This window comes from Tiliqua scincoides, chromosome 4 (genome assembly GCF_035046505.1).
Source record: "Tiliqua scincoides isolate rTilSci1 chromosome 4, rTilSci1.hap2, whole genome shotgun sequence".
NCBI lineage: Eukaryota > Metazoa > Chordata > Lepidosauria > Squamata > Scincidae > Tiliqua > Tiliqua scincoides.
The window spans coordinates 189,453,161-189,471,727 of NC_089824.1; the positions used below are offsets into that span (position 1 = coordinate 189,453,161).

The 18,567-nt window shown below is 42.2% G+C and overlaps 1 protein-coding gene across 1 annotated transcript in view; it reads right to left on the minus strand.

Annotated features, from left to right (window-relative positions):
* Positions 1-1,931: 1,931 nt before the first annotated feature.
* Positions 1,932-18,567, minus strand: part of LOC136647510 (fer-1-like protein 4) — a 62,798-nt gene continuing 46,162 nt past the window's right edge. Inside the window, exons 32-45 of the mRNA XM_066623088.1 lie at positions 18,505-18,544; positions 17,386-17,492; positions 16,254-16,385; positions 15,073-15,183; positions 13,044-13,171; positions 12,205-12,375; positions 11,307-11,461; positions 10,016-10,194; positions 8,921-9,006; positions 7,498-7,596; positions 6,082-6,323; positions 4,704-4,993; positions 3,541-3,641; positions 1,932-2,112 (exon numbers count right to left, since the gene is read on the minus strand). Of these exons, the coding sequence (XP_066479185.1) occupies positions 1,932-2,112; positions 3,541-3,641; positions 4,704-4,993; positions 6,082-6,323; positions 7,498-7,596; positions 8,921-9,006; positions 10,016-10,194; positions 11,307-11,461; positions 12,205-12,375; positions 13,044-13,171; positions 15,073-15,183; positions 16,254-16,385; positions 17,386-17,492; positions 18,505-18,544 (2,022 nt within the window). The remainder of the gene's footprint in view (positions 2,113-3,540; positions 3,642-4,703; positions 4,994-6,081; positions 6,324-7,497; positions 7,597-8,920; positions 9,007-10,015; positions 10,195-11,306; positions 11,462-12,204; positions 12,376-13,043; positions 13,172-15,072; positions 15,184-16,253; positions 16,386-17,385; positions 17,493-18,504; positions 18,545-18,567) is intronic.

Genomic DNA, 18,567 nt, shown 5'->3' on the forward strand with positions numbered 1-18,567 from the left:
TATCTGAAGTGAAAATGATAGCTACAGCAATGGGAATGCTTATGTCCCAGTATCCTTCAGCCTCAGAGATTCTAGATATTGCAGATTTTTAAGTTATTGCTAGGAAAACGTGATTCTTTCACCAGATAGTACTGATACTTTGCATCATGTACTGAGGTGCACCTGTATGTTAGTGAGCAACACAATCCCAACCTCTCAATTGCTGAATTTTAAAAGAAATTTGGATGAAAAATGAGATTCATCCCAGATTCCTGCTGGACTAGAGGACTCTTTGGTCAAATCCAGAAGGGCTCTTCTGACGCCCTTTGTACAAATCTTGATCATATGAACTATCACAGTGGTTCTCAAATTTTGTACCATTGGAACCCACTTTTTAAAAAAGACACTCTATTGGGACCCACCTAGCTATATGAGATTTTTTTTAAAAGGTGATCTAGAAAGAAATATTTTTATTTATTCTCAAGTAATATTTATTTGTTTGTTTAGAAAAAAACTCAATCAATTTCTCATAATGAGACAGCCCTAATGAATAGCCTCAAAACTTAGGGGGCTTAATTATGTGACCCAGCCTTCCTCTGCCCCCACTATTTGTCATTGATGAACTTGGAAAAATAAAACACCAGAATAAAATGCTCAGACATTTATCTCCCTATATTTACACAAGCTTGCAAACTGCAGGAGCTCAGCTGTTTGCAGGGCAGGTAGCAACTAACTGCCTCAGAGCTTGAGGCAATTGGTTATCTAATCTTTCCATCACCATGTTTTCATTGAAGGCTCTGCAGGACCCACCAGAAATTGGATCCAAACCCACAGTTTGAGAAACACTGAGCAAAACCTTTCTGCCTAATTTTAACATTCTGGGCATACATATAATTTTGGCCATGTGAAGCTAGGCGGTCCAATCCTAACTAAATATCCAGGCGGTGATGCAGTGGTACCAGTGCTGACTCCACTACATCCTGTGGAGGAATTTTGGCTGCTGGAGGTCTCATTGAGGTAAAAGAACATTTGTCTCCTTGCGGCAGATAAGCCCTAGCAGCCGCAACAGATCGACTCAGAACTGCGCAAGCTCTATAGCTGGCATAAGTCCACTCTGATCCATGTTGGGGGATAAGGTGCAGGAAGGGGGTTAGGACATGGTATGCACTGATACTGCTGATTCCACTCCCCTCCTGGGTCCAATCTACCTACCCTGCCCCATCACCATCCTCCCCCATCCTGTTCCATGCTCTCCCCGCCCTCCCTCTGCCCCTGTGCTGAACTTAGCTTGTCCCATGGGCATTGCTGTGGCCAGTGCCAGCGGGAAGGCTCCGGCCTTCCCACCAGCACACCTAGCCTCTGCACTGTCGCAAAGTGCTTTATGGTGCTTTTGCAACCACATGGCCAGTGGAATACACATTCTGCCACTGCTGCTAGGCAATAGGACTGGACCACAAGTATTTTAAAATTGCCTATGTTTACACTAGACAATTTTATACATAATTCTTTAAATGCATACGGCAATTGCATCAATTATAGCAGACAGCCTTTCCACATGGCTGAGATTCAGTGCTTCTGTACATCCACTGCAATAAATAGTATCCCTTCCATTTTTCTGCTTTAAATGGCAGCTGATTATTTGGGCCACAATGACCAGCAGAACCCATTCTATTTTACTACTAGGCATAATCTTCAGAGAGAATTACAGGCAAGCCATTTATCTAATAATTTTAAAAGGTTCTTCAGAGACTATTGTCATCACATCACAGATGTGAATAGGCAGTCTGCCTGTTAAGACATGGGCAGTCCTTTCCGCTGGCAGTTGTATTTTCAGAATGCTCCAGGCACAGTGAACAAGCTGCAAATGTTCCTTAATGTCTTTGGTATAAAAGTCTCTCTTATCTTCCTTTGTCAAGTCCCAGCTTGGAGAAGGAGAGAGAGGAAGACCTTTCTTAGCCATTTATTATCTTCTCACTGATGTATCCAGGCATCGTGTAAAGAATGAGAACCAAGAATATGGTGATGATAGCAATAACGAGCAATGCAATTATGTATTTCTTGTACCGCTTCCAAATGAAAAAGACAAATGTCTTCATGGGGTTCACAAACCAGTTGAAGGATGTTTTTGGACGGCTGGAGAGGAAAGAAGGAGAAGATTCAGTGTAGTTCAGATAGGTAAGCAACAACAAAATAGCATCTAGTCAAATGTTTACAACATACTTTTAGCCATCCACAAGCTAAAAATAGCCTTACTATCAATATTAGATAACCTACAATCCTGAACAACTGTTTATTCCTACAACTATAGGTATATGTAGATTTTACACATCAGAGTCTCTTGCCCATTCCCAGATCCCTTTCTTTTATCTTCTGGACAACAAATTCCTGCCAACAGCACTCAAGGTGACAACTTGTTTGGGGATCATAAGGTTCAGAGGATCTGGGTGAAACACTACATGTGCGACTACAAAAATAAAAGGTACTTGTAATGGGTGCTTGGAGGGATATGGCCCCCACCCCAGATCTGTGGATCTGTGGATTTTTGAGTCCATGGATACCAGAACTGCAAATACAGGGGCCTGCCTGTAGTGGATTTAGGCTTTCTAGGGTCTTGCTGTTTAGGAACCACGAGAGGAGGGCTGTCCAGAGGATCAGGGTGATTCTGTACTGTGGACCACATACAGACAGATGTTGTCATGACCAGAGCAAGTTATCACAGCATCTGTCTGAATGCTGGATTTAGCAAGAATGTAAAGGAAGAAATACTTGTGCTGCAAGCACAACTACAAATTTAAAAGGGACCATAATGGGCCTGCTCAAGGGGGAAAAGGGGTGCTGTTATATAGTGTTTCCCTATATCCACAGTTTCTGGTATCCGTGGGGGGCCAGAAATGCATCCCCTGAGGATACTGTGGCCCGCCTGTCCTTTTCAATGGCACTCTGTGGGTGGAAAAGCAAGAGGTTTAGGTCAGAACCACAGCCTGGCCATTTCCAAAACCATTAATGACCATCTCGGCCTGTATGTACCTCCTGATCATTTACATCATTATCAGGGACTCTTCTTTGTGGCTCCTCTGCCAGCTGAGATACATCAAATCAGACCTTCTGATAATAGCACTACAGTTGTGGAATGGCCTCCCAAGAGTGACCCAACTGGCCCTGCTGTTGCTGGTGTCTACCACACAAGCAAAAACACAATAGTTCCGCAGAAGGTGTTTGTAGGGCTAGTAGCAGAGTGAACCATGCCTGGGATTATTTTATTTGATTCTATTGATGATGGTTGATGGTTGGCAACCTTCAGTCTCGAAAGACTATGGTATAAGCCTACAGCACCCAGTATTCTCAGGTGGTCTCCCATCCAAGTACTAACCAGGCCTGACCCTGCTTAGCTTCCGAGATCAGATGAGATCTATTGACTGGCAATTTATTTGTTTATTTTGATTTGTTGAAAGGCTTTATTGAGATTTATCAGCCACCTCGAGGGTCTTTTTAATGACAGAAGAGAGAGCTATAAATATTACAAATACTTTAAATAGCGTACATAAACTTGGAAATACTTACTTGGGTTTCTCCAGAGGTTCTGGCTCTTTCCGTGCTCGCCCAACTGGGGATTTCTCAGCCTCCTCTACAGTTACTAGCTGGAATTCAGCTTCCACTTTTCCCTGGATAGAAACACATATTAGGCAGGTGTCTAGCAGATTGCAGGGAGTTTCTTGTCTAAAGAGAGCACCAAACTTATATTTCTAAAAGAACCAAGCAGAAGTCAAAGCCCTCCCCTCCAAAAATCATCTTGAGAGCAAATAAATCAAATCCCTATACAATAATCACATTCACTGTCAAGGAAAGGAAATGTCTCATTTCCTGGTAGACTTACATTTACCTTTTTATATAATACTATATATCCTATAATATAGGATATAGTATATATTATATACTATATTATATTATGTAATATATAATATATAATATTACATTATATATATTATATATATACTATAATACCTTTTTATAATAATAATATATCTCACACCATCTCAGATAAGGTGGAGAAGCCAGTCCATAGGAGGATGGACCCTTTAGGTGCACCCAGTTGCTCTGATTGGTGCTTACAAAGTGCTCTGTGGTATGATCTCTTCAGAAACTAGCCCATGACTTCCTAACTATTCATTGTACTTCCTTATTTAATGGCAGGGAATGGCAACATTTTCTCCATGTGAAATTGTGATTCTTTTTAACCAGGAACAACATGGCACAGGGCAGCCCTGTACCACACTATGGCTATTTCAAGTGACTGTCCAGTAGATCTACAATTTATTTATTGCATCTGTATTCCAACAGACCCTCAGGACAACTCACGAAATCACGACTATAGTCATAACATTACAGTACAAATAATTTCACAGTGAAGTCAATATTTACAGCCCCTGAAAACAAAACAAAAAACACTTTACAGTTGCAGAGAAATGCATTTTGACTAATACTGGAAAGAAACCTAGGAATGAACTGGTGTGGTAAGTTTCTCTTGGAAGGGAATTCCAAAAGAAGGTCCCTGGTCTTGACCTCATACAGAAGAGGTTATTCAGAACAGAACCTCCTTTGAAGATCTCAGTACACAGGGAGGATGGTAAAGGCATTCTTCCCTCTGCTTCATGAGATACACAGACTAATAGCTCTGTGTGTATGCACACATACAACTTCTTCCCTACAACGCTATGTTTTCTTACCGTTAGGATAAAGATGTTACCACTAGGATCTGAAAACTCAACATCTTCTGGCTTCACTGAGCTTCTCCACTTCTTCTTCTTCTTCTTTTTCTTCTTCTGCTTAGCTTCCCTCTCTTCCCTTTCAATGTCTTCCTGACTTTTCAGTTTGATGAAGGGCCACCAGCCCTTCATCCGCTTGTTTCGGAAGATGGAGAAGCGGGGCATGGCTTTCTCTTTGGCCATCTTGATGGTGCACTGCTCTGAAGTCTTGGCAGCTCTCACCATATCATTCAGCTTCAACTCAATGGCCCCTTGAAACACAAACAAAAGAGGGCATGTCAGATACTGGCTATTCACATGGGACAGTGGGAGACTGCCAACATGATTGAAACTGGGCTTTTTTTACTGGTAGGAATTTTGCCCGTAGAGATGAAAATATAAAACCATTACAAACTCCAGTCAGTAACATTAATCTAAGAGTCTCAGAGATGGAATAGGTCATTGGATAATCTAATCCAAATCCTCCCATTCTAGATAGGGGCCTCCACCCACAAGTCCCTCCACAGAACATACATAAGCAGTAAAATCATATTCTGCAGAAAGGTGATGGAGATCTAACACAGATTTTGTTTTTCCTGTCCAAAGAACTGACATTCTGGACTATGTGGTATTTCAGCAGATACTAGATTGTACTGCATATTAGCTTTTGTTACAGCTTGGTGAAGCAATCAATTAGTCATAAAATTTATAAATTGATTGCTGCACCAATCATAAAATTGCTGCACCAGTCATAAAATTTATAATCCCATATTGTTTTGATTCATTTCCATGCATGCTACAATGCAGAAAAGTGAATGAAAGAATCCTTAACAATAATTTAATGTTTGCTTTCTTGCAGAACAGCATACTATATAATCCTTCTCCAAATTACTTTAGTAGCTATGCCAAGATTTTCAACAGAAATAAGTCACATTGCTTTTGCTGCACATCAGTGCCTCTGAGAGAGAAAAACACATTGACTGGAGAAAGATGTGCATGTCAGTCATTGGTGTGGACATTCTAACATATGCACATGGAAGTAGCATCAAGATAGTTGACTACAAACTGTTCATTTTCCCACTTTTGCCAGCCTCCACAGTTCAAATTAGCTGACATCCACAGCTGACCTGCAATACTGATAGCATGAAATGGATGGCATTCAAATAAGGGGACATTCTAGGAGACATTTTGGATTGGCTTTTCATGAACAGGAGGCTGTTCATTTTCTTCCTATATTTGTTCTGTAACTTGAACATCAGGTTGGATTATCAAGACAGCCCAAAACAAAATCACAAAATATGAGATAGACCCCAGACTCTAATTAAAACTTCAGCAAGCACTACAAATTATGTAATAATACCTAGAAAGTCATTTGCTGAAATCCTGTCATAGTCCCAGACTTGAAGTACCAAAACTGCTGGCTCCCGGAATTCTGATTCCTCCAGAGAGAAGATGGAATCCTTTTTTTTGTAGGTTATCTCTTTCTCTGTCGGGAGGTAATCAAAGCGGAACACAAACCTCCAGTTGAAATTGCCTTCCCCAGTCAATGAGTTAAAATGAACATCTGTTTCTTGTTTGTCTTTCTCCAGCCCTTTGATCCAACTGCAGAAAAATTTTCATTAGCATCTATCAGTAAGGATTTTTGTATATATGACTAAACAAGGTGGAGATCTTGTGGAGAAATCTATGCTCCATGAAATCTATGTATCAGAGAATGGTTGTGTCAATGAATTTATTTATTTTTTTTGCCTAATGCATGCAACTAACAGCAGAACTGAAGATGAGTTTCCAGACAGGTGTATCAAGCCCACTGCACCTGCAAAAGGTGCCATCATTTTCACATTACAAAATACATACACCTTTTCACAAAGTCAAAAATTCAACCCCTACTAATCTGATCAACCTCAAAAGAAAAATAGGGAAGGATCAACAAAATGCCTGATGCACAATTGTTACAAAAGCAGGTTTATTTTTAGAACACTCATCAAACATACTCATAAATACCAGATGTTGGGAACAAAACAACAAGGGAGGGCTCTCAACATCATGCCTTCCTTGTAAGTCATCTGTCAAGTCACTGTGTTAGAAACAGAATATTTTGACTCTATGGACCCAGCGCAATTCTTATGTTTTTAAATTGTGAGGCCGTCTGTACTTTTCCAGTGTGTTTCCATGTCTAATCTTCCATCTTGGACTATCTAAGGCTGCAATCTTATACACACTTTCCTGGGAGCAAGCCCCATTGAACACTATGGGACATACATGTATAGCAGGGGTGTCCAAACATTTTGGCAGGAGGGCCACATCATCTCTCTGACACTGTGTTGGGGGCCGGGGGAAAAAGAATTAATTTACCATTTAAAACTTGAATAAATTTACATAAATGAATATATTAGAGATGGAACTTATATGAATGAATGAAGGTCTTGCAGTAGCTCAAGGCCTATAAAAAGCCTTACACAAAGCAAGGTCACCTTTTCCTTCACTACCACTGCTGCATCACAGATGTGAAACAGCAAGTAGTGGAGGGAGCCCTTGTCCTACAGCTCAGGTGAGAGGTCAAACAGTCGTCCTCTTGCTGAGAACAGTTGCATCGGGCCAGCACGGGCTCCAGTAAGTCTCTGGAGGGCCAGAGGCTCATTGGAGACTGGGGGCTCCCTGAGGGCCTGATTGGGAGCCCCCGAGGGCCACAAGTGGCCCCCGGGCCAGGGCTCCCCTGATGTATAGGATTGCACTGTAAATCTGCAAGTCTATTCTGTAAGTCTATCTAAGGCACCTTTTCACATAGATGTCACTGGACGTTTCTCCCGTTATTGGATTGACGTCATCAAGAACCACGTCATCTGTGTTCCAGATAATGACACGTAGTTCATAACTAGAAGAAAATGGAAACACCTGGAGTTAGATCAAAACACATTACCTTTGTAAATCTTGGTTAAAGCTACAGTATTCACACGCACAAGAGTAGCCTCCAGCAACCATCATGCCCCAGACTTCCCAGCATCATTCTGAACGAAATAGAAACATGCCATATGGGTCATAGCCAGGGACAAAAATACTCGCCTCTTTAAATAAGCACTTCCCCTTTAGACTTTTACCCATAAATGCACCATAAGGATAATCCAAATTTTGATATGATGTCTCAGGCAAGCTTGGTATGTTGACATTCCAAAATTGCTTATATTTTTTGGTTCGCTGCATTTGGTTGGTGTTGAGATGCCATGTGTCCAATTGCTCCTATACCAGAATCACATGTTACAGCCATATGCTATGAATGAATGGCTGTTTCCTGTAATCCTCCCCATTTTAATTAAAATGATAAAACTGCGCATTGCTCCTGCTTTATTTCTTCTTATGTTTTACTTCTCATCATAGTGAGTATGGTATACAAATGTATATACCATGACTGAAGGAAAGAGGTGCCAACAGGCAGTAGCAGACCTGCCCTCAAGGTGCCCCGGGGCAAAGGTCTGTGATGGGGCTCCTCCTTGTGAAGCCACCCCCCCCCCACTCACCTGCAGCACAATGGAGCCTCACACAGCTCCAGGACCAACTTTACTTCCAGTATAGTTTCCGACAGTGTTGGGAGCCTCAGAAGGCTTCCGGCACAGTCCTATAGATGTGTGCCTGTGGTATTTGTCCTGCTTGCTTAATGGTAGGTCTGCTGCTGCCGATAGGGCAATAACTGTGATTAAACCAATTCTTTTGTATTAAAAAATATCATAGTTCTGCTGGGAATTAATTTGCAAAACTTCTCAAAATATAATCAAAAGAAAGAAAACACCACTGCAAATGTCCTACCTGTTATAGAATTTTTCCAGAAACAGTTACAGAGCCCCAACCAATGCATAATATATTCAGGTGTGCGCCACTTAACGACGGGGGTACGTTCTCCTAGCCCCGTTGTTGTGTGATTAGGTTGTTAAGTGAACATTCCACCTAATCTAGTGCCTTTGATGTGTAAACAGACACTCCCTGCCAGGCACTTGCTGGCTGTACAGGCTACTGAGGAGAGACTGCCTCTTCTTTGCACTAAGAGCCTCTTTGTTGTGTAAACAGACACTCTGCTGTAGGCTATGGGAGACCTGATTGCCTCATTAAGAACCTCTTTGTTGTGTTAAGTGGCGCACAACTGTATATGAAATATTCTATATGGTAAAACAATGGTTCAGAAGCTAGTCCCTATTCCAGTTACTTACCTGATCGGAAGGCGTGGCTTGATGTTGACAGGGGATGGTGCAGGGACATCATTAGGAAACATGTCAATCCACATATGGAGAGAGCCCTGTGGAAAAGCAAAAACTCCAGGTCATTCTATAATTCACTAGCGAATGAGGGCCAAACTGGATTGGGACCTTCCACACCTGCTCTGATAGTGTCAACCAGCCACATGAATACTGACTGACAACTATGATGAGAAAGCCAGTGTGGCAGTAGCCCAGCAGTGGCCACACTATGTAACTGTTACTCACTATGTAGATCAAACCCCACTGCATAAAGAGTGTTTACACCAGCCATTTTCAAACACTGTGCCATGGCACACTAGTGTGCCATGAGTGGTCCACAGGTGTGCCACAGGAATTTTGGGGAAGATCATTTATTAGTAGGCCCAATGGGGATATGAGCCCCCCACTGGTGACATGGTGTGCCTTGTCAATTGTCGAAAACCTGATGGTGTGCCTTGATAATTTTAGTGCCTTATCAGTGTGCCACGATTTGAAAAAGATTGAAAATCACTGGTTTACACCATTGCCACAATAGGGTTGTTGTTGTTGTTGTTGTTGTTTAATTAAGAATATTTATATACTGCTTTTCAACAGGAGTAGTTCATAAAGCAGTTTATGTAGAAATCAATAAAGGTTCCCTGTCTCTAAAGGGAGACTCACAATCTTAAAAAATAAAGAAAGAAGAGACACCAGCATCAGCCACTGGAAAAGACACCATGCTGAGTGAAAAGGGACAGTTGCTCTCCTTCTGCTAAATATAAGAGGACACCACTTTGAAATGTGCCTCTTTGCCCAGTTATTAGGGGGTTATCCAACCCAAACATTACAATTGCCACATGAGGACATCACCATGTTGTGGAAGGATTTCTAGCAGCTTCCAGGTGATGACCACATTGTAAGACTTTGTCCATAGCCTAAACTGGGGTGTCCATGAATAAGACCCGCAGGCTGGATATGACCTGCAGAAGCTCTTTATTTCCCTGCTGTGAAAATTATAATAATTATATGAATGCTTGTATAACCGCTAAATTTCAAATACAAAGTTTCTGTATGAAACCGTTTTCTTACCTGCTGGAGACCAGGGCTTTCTGGATTGTAGAGGGATCGGACTTCCACATGTTCTGGTACTAATTTATATCCATACTCCGGCATTTCTTCCCAATGCTGAAGAACATACAAAGCCTTGTGCTCATCATAAGCAGACCAGGTCTCATCTTCATGCTCTTTCTTGTCTTTTAGAAAGGCTTCTAGAATGCAGAAAAATCTGAAATGTTATAACTAAGTACTGTTGAGCTAAAGATAGCCTTTAAGAACTCATGTAAAAGTACAACACCCACTACATTGGAAAATTAGGAATCTGCCTGGGATCTGAAGACTTTTGCTTGACCAGCAAACCAGATCATAATAAGAAACTCTTGTAAGAAACTCCCTAACAGTAAAGGTCATTGTCAGAAGCCCTTCTCAGGGGACCCCCGCTGTCAGAGCCAAGGTGGACAGCTGCTAGAGAGAGAGATTTCTCAATGGTGGCCTCTGAATTATGGAACTTCCTCTTAAGGCATGTTTATCTTGCACAACCATTTCAGCACCAAGCAAAATCTGACATAGTATTTCAGCCTTTTAATAGGACGTACCGGTCATGCCTCATTAACTACTGGGGTTCTGTTCCAGAACCCCTAGTGGATAAAAAAAAAGCAGTGGAAAAATAGCTTTAAAGACCCACTTCCAGATTTCTCGTTCCTCTGTTGCCACCCCATAATGCATTGATACAGACACTATACCACATTTAGCCACTAGATTGGGTGAATAATGGAATCTAATGGAATACAATTATTTAACAGCATGAAGTTAGGAAATTGGCTTTTGGTGCTTTTTTTCCTTGTTACAAGACATTTAAAGGTAGACCTTGATATCAGGGGTAAGTCAAATCAGTGGATACCAAATTAGTGAATACTGAGGTTCCACCTATAGTCATTGTTTGATGTCCTTGTCTATGGTGTTTTATCAGCTATAGTTTTAAATCTGTTTAATCTATTGCTTTGTATTGTTTCTGTAACTAGTTTTATTATGTCTTCAGTCCTTATGTTGTGAATCATCTTGATATTCTATTGATAGGGCAGGATACAGTAAAACTAAATAATGCAATGAATAAAATGAAATACTCAGGAAGTCAATGCCACTGAATTGTATATGGAAATGGATGAATGATCCATTAATCAGCAATAGATCAGATCAGAACAAATTCTGGAAAGCTACGAAGAATGATTATATGACGCCCAGGGCCAAAGAGCTAGGTAGATGTGCAGACTTGGAAACATTCACTTAGTAGAATGCATTGGTGAAATAAAGCATGGCTCAGTACCTTCAGGGAAAGCCTCGGGAGGGATCTTAAAAATTTTGTTGTTTACTTTCACTTCTTCCCGTCTGTACTCAGCAGAGGGGAGTGCAGACTTCTTGCACAAACTGTCCAAAATATGTGAAGGCTTGAAAGCATCTCGCCAAGTGTTGTATCCCTCTCTGTAACAAATGAACAGGTTCAGATATAATGAATTCTCTTGGGTATTGACTTGGATATGACAGTATTTTATTTCATCTTATAGCTGGCATTCCTGGAGATATTTCTGTTCAGCGGAAGGCACCAGGCATTATTTCCCCTGTGGTAACTGAATAACAAGTTCCCTCATGCAGGCCACAGAGTAGCTGGTGCCTCTTAAAAAGACAAGGCTCTCTGCCTTTTATAAAACTATAAAAAAATTATACTAGCAAGATGATAAGCAGGAGGTCTGGTCTAGAGGATAGAGCCTCCGTTTGCCTGAAGATAACATCTGAAGGTCGCCAGTTCGAGGCCACCGGTATCGTGAATGGCAAGACCTTGAAGCAGCTGCCGAGCCAAGTTATTCCACCAGCTCTTTGGTTTGAGCGAAGAAGTATCTTGGCCGCCCTTCAAGTGAGAGATGAAGGAGCTGCTTGTCAGCCTGAGTGGGAGGAATCTGGTGGTGAGAAAGTGATACCAGACCACAAAAGATCCATCTGAAATGTTGTGCGGTTCTTGAAGGATAGAACCTTTCTTCAATTGTAAAAATCCCTACGGGGATTTAGAACAGCCTGTCTATGTAAACCACCTTGAATTAAAGTCTGAGGAGAAATCTGACAACCAAGAAAGGCGGTATATAAATACCTGTATTATTATTATTATTATTATTATTATAAGAGCAATTTATGGTTGCCTTGCTGTCTCGTCTCCATCATATAGTACATACGTGTCATATTGTGAGGCCACTCCACAGTTGGCTCTGTGTTTACTGTAGAATCGGTTCTCCAAGTCAATTTTTGTCTCTCCAATTAAGTCATCTGACCCAACAACATCATGATCAAATATTGATACAGTGAGTTCTGACTCAATGGGAAATGATATACTCATCTCTAGCACTCTGAATGAGAAAGAAAAAAGGAGAATATCAGAGAGTGGAACAGAGCATATGGAGGGATGCTCAGTACAGCCACCTTACTGCTTCCTGTTTTTGACTACCATGCTCTCATTTCCCTCTGCATCATGCACATAAGTGATACCAGTCATATACATACTTCCATACTGCATGTGTCCTTCAACAGATTCCTCACCTTTAAGTCCCCGAGTTTAGTATTCCCTCATTGCTTCTTCCCCCCATTCCATGTGGCCAAGAGGCCATCAGACATTGCAAGGTCTTCTTTTTACTTGTCTCTAATTTATCTGCTCCTACCATCTACTCATGGTCTATCTGAGTTGGCAAAAGCTTCTCTCTCCTCTCAGCCACTCACTAATTCACAGTCCATTTCTGGCCTGTTGGGCCTGTCCCATTCTTGGAGGATTTCAACTGTTGCTTTGCAATCCCTGATGTCCCTATAGCGCTAGGCCCCTGCAGTTCCTCAAGAATAAATATGTCTTTATCAGGGTGGTGATGGGACTGCAAATTTTTTCCTTTCTGCATCTACAACCTGGAAACCTTCTGAAACAAGCTATCTTATGCAGCTGTCTTGGGTCATCTAGCAGTTAGGTGGGGTCTGTAAGAAGCAATCTAGAAAAATGTAACCCAGATACAAGATAAACCAGTGTCCTTACTCTCCAAAGACAGGATTGAGTTGCTTTGGGATATATCGATCCTTGGTGTCTTGCTTTTGCTGCCCAATTGTGACCACAAGGTAGGGATCTGCCTTGCCATTGGGATCTGCAGGTGTCAAGTTAGTTGCCTAAAACATATAACATTATAATTGTAACAGAACACCATATCTAGGAGCTACAGAACCATTCCACAAATCTGTCTGAAAACATCAACCTGAGTTTTCAGGTTGAGTCTGTCATCAAAAGTTATAATAGCAGAAAAACTGCCAACGAAACACATGACTAGGTGTTGAAAGACTGAAAAAATAAAAAACCTTGAAACCATGAATTCCCACCAGGCAGACCAATGTGCTGGAAGAGAACCCAAGATTGTCTGCAGAGTCAGTAACTTCAGACAACTTCAGGAAGAAGGCCAAAACACAAACTACAGGGAAGAGAAAACATCACTTTGGAAGCCTTCTAAGTGAACAATAATGAATAGATAAACAACAAGTGTCTCCAAACCCCAAATATATGGAACAGTCAAATCCTGAGAGTGAGCAAAAGAAAAAGAAGGAGACATTAATGAAGTTGTAGCATCTGACATGAGAGAACCACTGTCTTTATGGGCTCCTGAAATAATACAGCAAAAGACAAAATATTTTGCAAACCTACTGGCATCTCAGTGTGCAGTTCTTCACATAATTTGTGACGTGAGCAATCCCAATTCATTCAGTCCAAAGGCAGAGTCTGGGAATTCAGGAGGCTCCTTCTGCAACAGTAACTCTCCCTCAGGGCCAGCCCAAAATTTCCTGATATCTGAGGCATTATGCCAAATGCTGTTCCTCTTAAAATAGTGTGCTAGCCTCTGTTCCTTCTACTCTCCAATATTCTATCTCAGCATGCTCCTGCCCTCCAAATTTTTCTTCCTCTCTGTTCCCTTCTTCTTATCCCAATTGAAGGGGTGAGAGGAGGAGCCATGAAGTCAAGGAGGCACACAGAAATGCCCCCCACCTATCTGCTGGAGGGCAGCCCTAACCTGCTTCCATAGTGCCCAGGGTTGCAGAGGTGCCAAAATGGCGACCATTGCATCCATTGGGGCAGGAAAGCAGTGCCAGGTCTCCTCGGGGTAAGGGAACAAATGCTTCTTTACCCCGTGTAGCAGCCAGGTAGTCCCAGTGGGTCTCCTTGGATCTGCACCCACTATTGAGCAGGAGTAGGAGATCCATATCAGACTTCACAGCCTGGGAGGCCGGTTAGGATATGGCAGCAGAGCCTGCCGCCATCTCTGCCCCCCCACTCCCCCCGCCCAGTTCTGCCCCCTTCCTGCCCTCCTCCCATCCTGAAAATGCCTGCCACTGGCCGGTAGTAGAACCGCTAGGAGCCCTTGGCGTTCTGTGACCCCCACACCAACTGCTGCTGGGCACAGTGCTGGTGATATGCCAGTACTGCTGGCACAAATTTGCCTTATGGCACTTTTCGCAACAATTGGGCCAGTGGCACTGGTGGAGCGCCAGTGTCGTGGTCCATATTGGGCCTTAGGTATTCACTCCAATCGGCCTCATGGATGGGACAGCCCTGCTCAAATTCATGAAAACACAATTACTAACAGATAATGAAGTAGCAGTCTAAATGGAAAGAAGGCAAGGATCACTATCATCTCACTATCTGAGACCATCTTCTGGTGAATAACTTTGCAACAAAAGGTGTCAATGAAGAGTACTAAGGGCACAATCCTAACCCCTTATGTCAGTGCTTTCCAGCACTGACATAAGGACATTGTAGCTCTGAGGTAAGGAAACAAACATTCCCTTACTTTGAGCAGGCCATAGGAGGAAGCCCTTACTTTGAGGAGGCTACTTTGAGGAGGCCTACTTTGAGTGACACCCAACTGCAGGATGCAGCACATGTCCCATTGGCTGGAAAGCACTGACATAAGGCGTTAGGATTGCACCCTAAAGGTCTAGGTTTCTGGGTTGCAGGGTGGCTGTGAATTACTGTATTTTAGCAAATGCTTCAAGCTTCATGGACCTGTTTAAGAAATACTTACTTTAACAATGTAAATTCGAACAAGGACCTTTATGGGCCTGTTTCTGGGAATACCCTGGGAGATCTTGTGTTCTGCACCTGCTTCTTCAGCCCGATAAACAAGGAATGAGCCCTGCAATTAAACAAGAGATTAAACAAGAATGTCATATAGGCCATATATTCCTTTCGAGTAAAATAGCATATTTTGTACAATCCTACACCCAAATTCTAGGTAATTTCCTTTTTAAGTAATTTTAAGAATGTAAGAAGAGCCCTGCTAGATCAGGCCAGGGGCCCATCTAATCCAGCTTCCTGTATCTCATAGCGGCACATCACGTGCTTCAGGGAGCACTCAAGGCAAAAAGATACCCATATCCTGTTGCCACTCCCTTGCATCTGGCTTTCAGAGATAGCCTACCTCTAAAACCTGGAGGTTGCACATAGTCATCATGGGTTGTGACCAGTGATGGCCTTTTCCTCCATAAATCTGTCCATTCTCCTTTTAAAGACATCTAGGCCAGGTACCACCACAACATCCCATGGCAAAGAATTCTTCAGATTATCTGCTGGGTAAAGATTATCTCTGGTCTGTTCTCTCCATTCAATTTTAGTGGATGCCCCCTGGTTGTGGTGTTGTGTGAGAGCCAAAAAAAACCCAAAAACACCTTCCCTCTGTGTTAGCAAAGAAATTCTGCGCCATCCCAAACTAGCAATCAAATTTTCAAATAATTTCCAAATAAGGTTTTAGATCATCACCTACACACTCAGTCCAGTGGACTTTTCTCCCTGTGTCCTGAGAGTTAACTGTTGCATGAAAATTTTGCATGAAAACTGGAAGTGGGCTCTGATCAGTGATTAGAGTTATTGGGAGCCGCGGGGAGGCCCACAGAAGGGGCTGCTAGTCTCCCAGACCCTCTCAGAGGCCAGCAGAACTCTCCAGGTAAGTTAAAAAAAAAACCTTGCTCCCAGCGCTGCTGCAATCATGGTGGCACCATTGGGGCACCCATTTCTGGGCCACTCCCCTTAAGGGCCCTCTTCCAATTCCCTGGTGGGTTGTGACCCATCCACTTGTGAACCAGTGATTTAGAGTATTATACTCTATGGCAAGAATGCAAGAGATTATGTAGAACACTTTCTTGCATGCTTTAGATGCTCTAAATTCTTATTGTACTTGCAGTAAATATTATTCAAATTACCAATTACCTTGTATTTGCCCACAAGATTATCTTCCTCATTTCCATCTTCATCCTCATTTGCTTTCCCACGATGAAGTGGAAAAATACATAGCCAGTCCTCAAAATTGTCAAACTCATTTTCTAGCTCTGAACTGTAAATCTGAAACACAAGTAATGTTAATGTAGCAGTCCCATGCCGCGACAGCTACTAATTTTAGCTACTACAGTGAACAAAAGTGCCCCAAAGGGAACAAAAATGTCTATTCTTGCTAGTGATCTTTTAATTATTCACTCTGCCCCTTATTCTCTCTGCCCCATCATAGAACCCCATCAAACACAGATGTATTTGCATTAATATACAAAATATATTCAACAAAATGCACTTCACAAAACAGTTTACATAGCTAAATAAATGGTTCCCTGTCCCCAAAAGGCTCACAATCTAAAAAAAGATGAAAAAGAGACATCAGCAACAGCCACTAGAAAAGATGCCATGTTGGGATGCCTTGGGACAATTCTTTTCCTCCCACTAAATATAAGAGGGCAGCACATTGAAACCTGCCTCTTTGCCCAGTTAGCTGGGTCTATCAAGCAGTCCAGTCCTACCAAAATCCCACCCCCCACTGATGTAGTTGTCCAGGGGGATTTAAAAGGTTTCCTCAGGGTACATTTGCTCACTTACCCCAGGGAAAACCCCCACCACAGCGATCAGTCTGCCACCTCTACCACCTCCTTGGATCTACACCTTCTGTTTAGCAAGACTAAATCTGAAGTGTGTAAAGCGGCAGTAAGGGAGACAGACAGGGTGAGGATATGCAATAGGTCAGTGGTATTCAAACTGGGGCGTCCTGGTCCCTTTCCCATTAAGGGATGGGGGCAGCCAGGAGGCAGGGAGGAGGCAGCACTTGCCCAAGCCCCCTGCAGCCCCCCAGGGATGCAAGGAGCCCTGAGCGACCTTTTGCAGGGCTAGAACATAGAGGAACTGTCCACTACCAGCTGGCCTGTAAATAGGGAGATTTAGGCTGTAAATCTCCCTATTTACATAATTAGAAAGGTACATTAGGTGGAGTTAGAGGGACTAGAACATAGCAACGCTAGACTGAAATCAATAAGGCTTACCCACCTGCAACTTACAACACAATCCACCCATTACAACTTACTTTTAATGTGGCTATAAGTTTTCTTTTGGGACGAACTGGTTCAACTTCAACTGGGCCTTCTTCTTCTACGTCCACATCAAGAGAAGCAACATTTAAGTTCCCTCCATCTAAATATAATATTGGGAGATTAATGGTCTATTTAACCAAGCTCGTAAAAGATTTTATTATTTTCTGGTTATAAGGGCATTTAATGACTGCTAACAAAGTCAATGACCTGGTTGCTGCTCTTCCTTATTTTCTCTAGCAGTTGTTCTTGCCAGTGGTTGGAAGTAGAAATTGTAGGGGAAGCAGCAGGTCAGTGAGAAATAGTAGGAAGGGAAATGCAACCCTTTCCTTACCAGAAGGACCAGCAAGTGAAAGTATCAACTGTGGATACCTTCAAAGCTGTCACAACAACCAAGGAACACCATGGGTGCTTGGAGGTTACTATATGCATAATATTCTGTCATAATCCCTGCAATAATTTGTGCCACAAATGGAGGGAAGGCAAGCAAAAACCATGCCCTTTTCCTCCTCCCCTCCTGGAGATTCCATTTATGTGGCTGCCTTCATTAAAGCAGCAGATTGTATCTATTGTATCTCCCTGATTGTATCTATTCAAATAGCCTATTTTAAGTTTCATGTCTCCAAAATCGTGGTTTAACATTACCATTTCTCCCCTGTTTTTAAATCAGTACTTTTGGGCTTTTGCTTTCTGCACTCTCTTTTCAATGTTTCTGCCTAAAGCAACATTGAAACAAAGAGCATTTTTTCCCACTCACACAACCATTTTACAATACTATAATACCAAATTGAGGAAGGAGACACATTCCTTAACATTCTCATTATTATGAGGCTACTGTGTGAACCCACCTGCGTGCATAAAGAAAAAAAATTGAAAGAAGATGTTTGGTTTTGGCTGGCAGAGTTGCTAGACAGAGACCACAGTACCTGTTCAGTCTTTACATTTGCAAAAACTGCACTATTTGATCTCTTCTCCTACAAAGATTACCCACAACTCCCCACTGTTTGGGAAAAGGGAGCACAGAATGATACAAAACACAATTCTGGAGTAAGAGATTCCTTGGTATTCAGAATGATTCTTGCCGTGGTGATTTCTACTGTATGAAAAGAACTCACCTGGGTCATTTGGGTCATCCTCCTCCTCATCGCTCTGGGACTGTAAAACAGGGAGACACCATC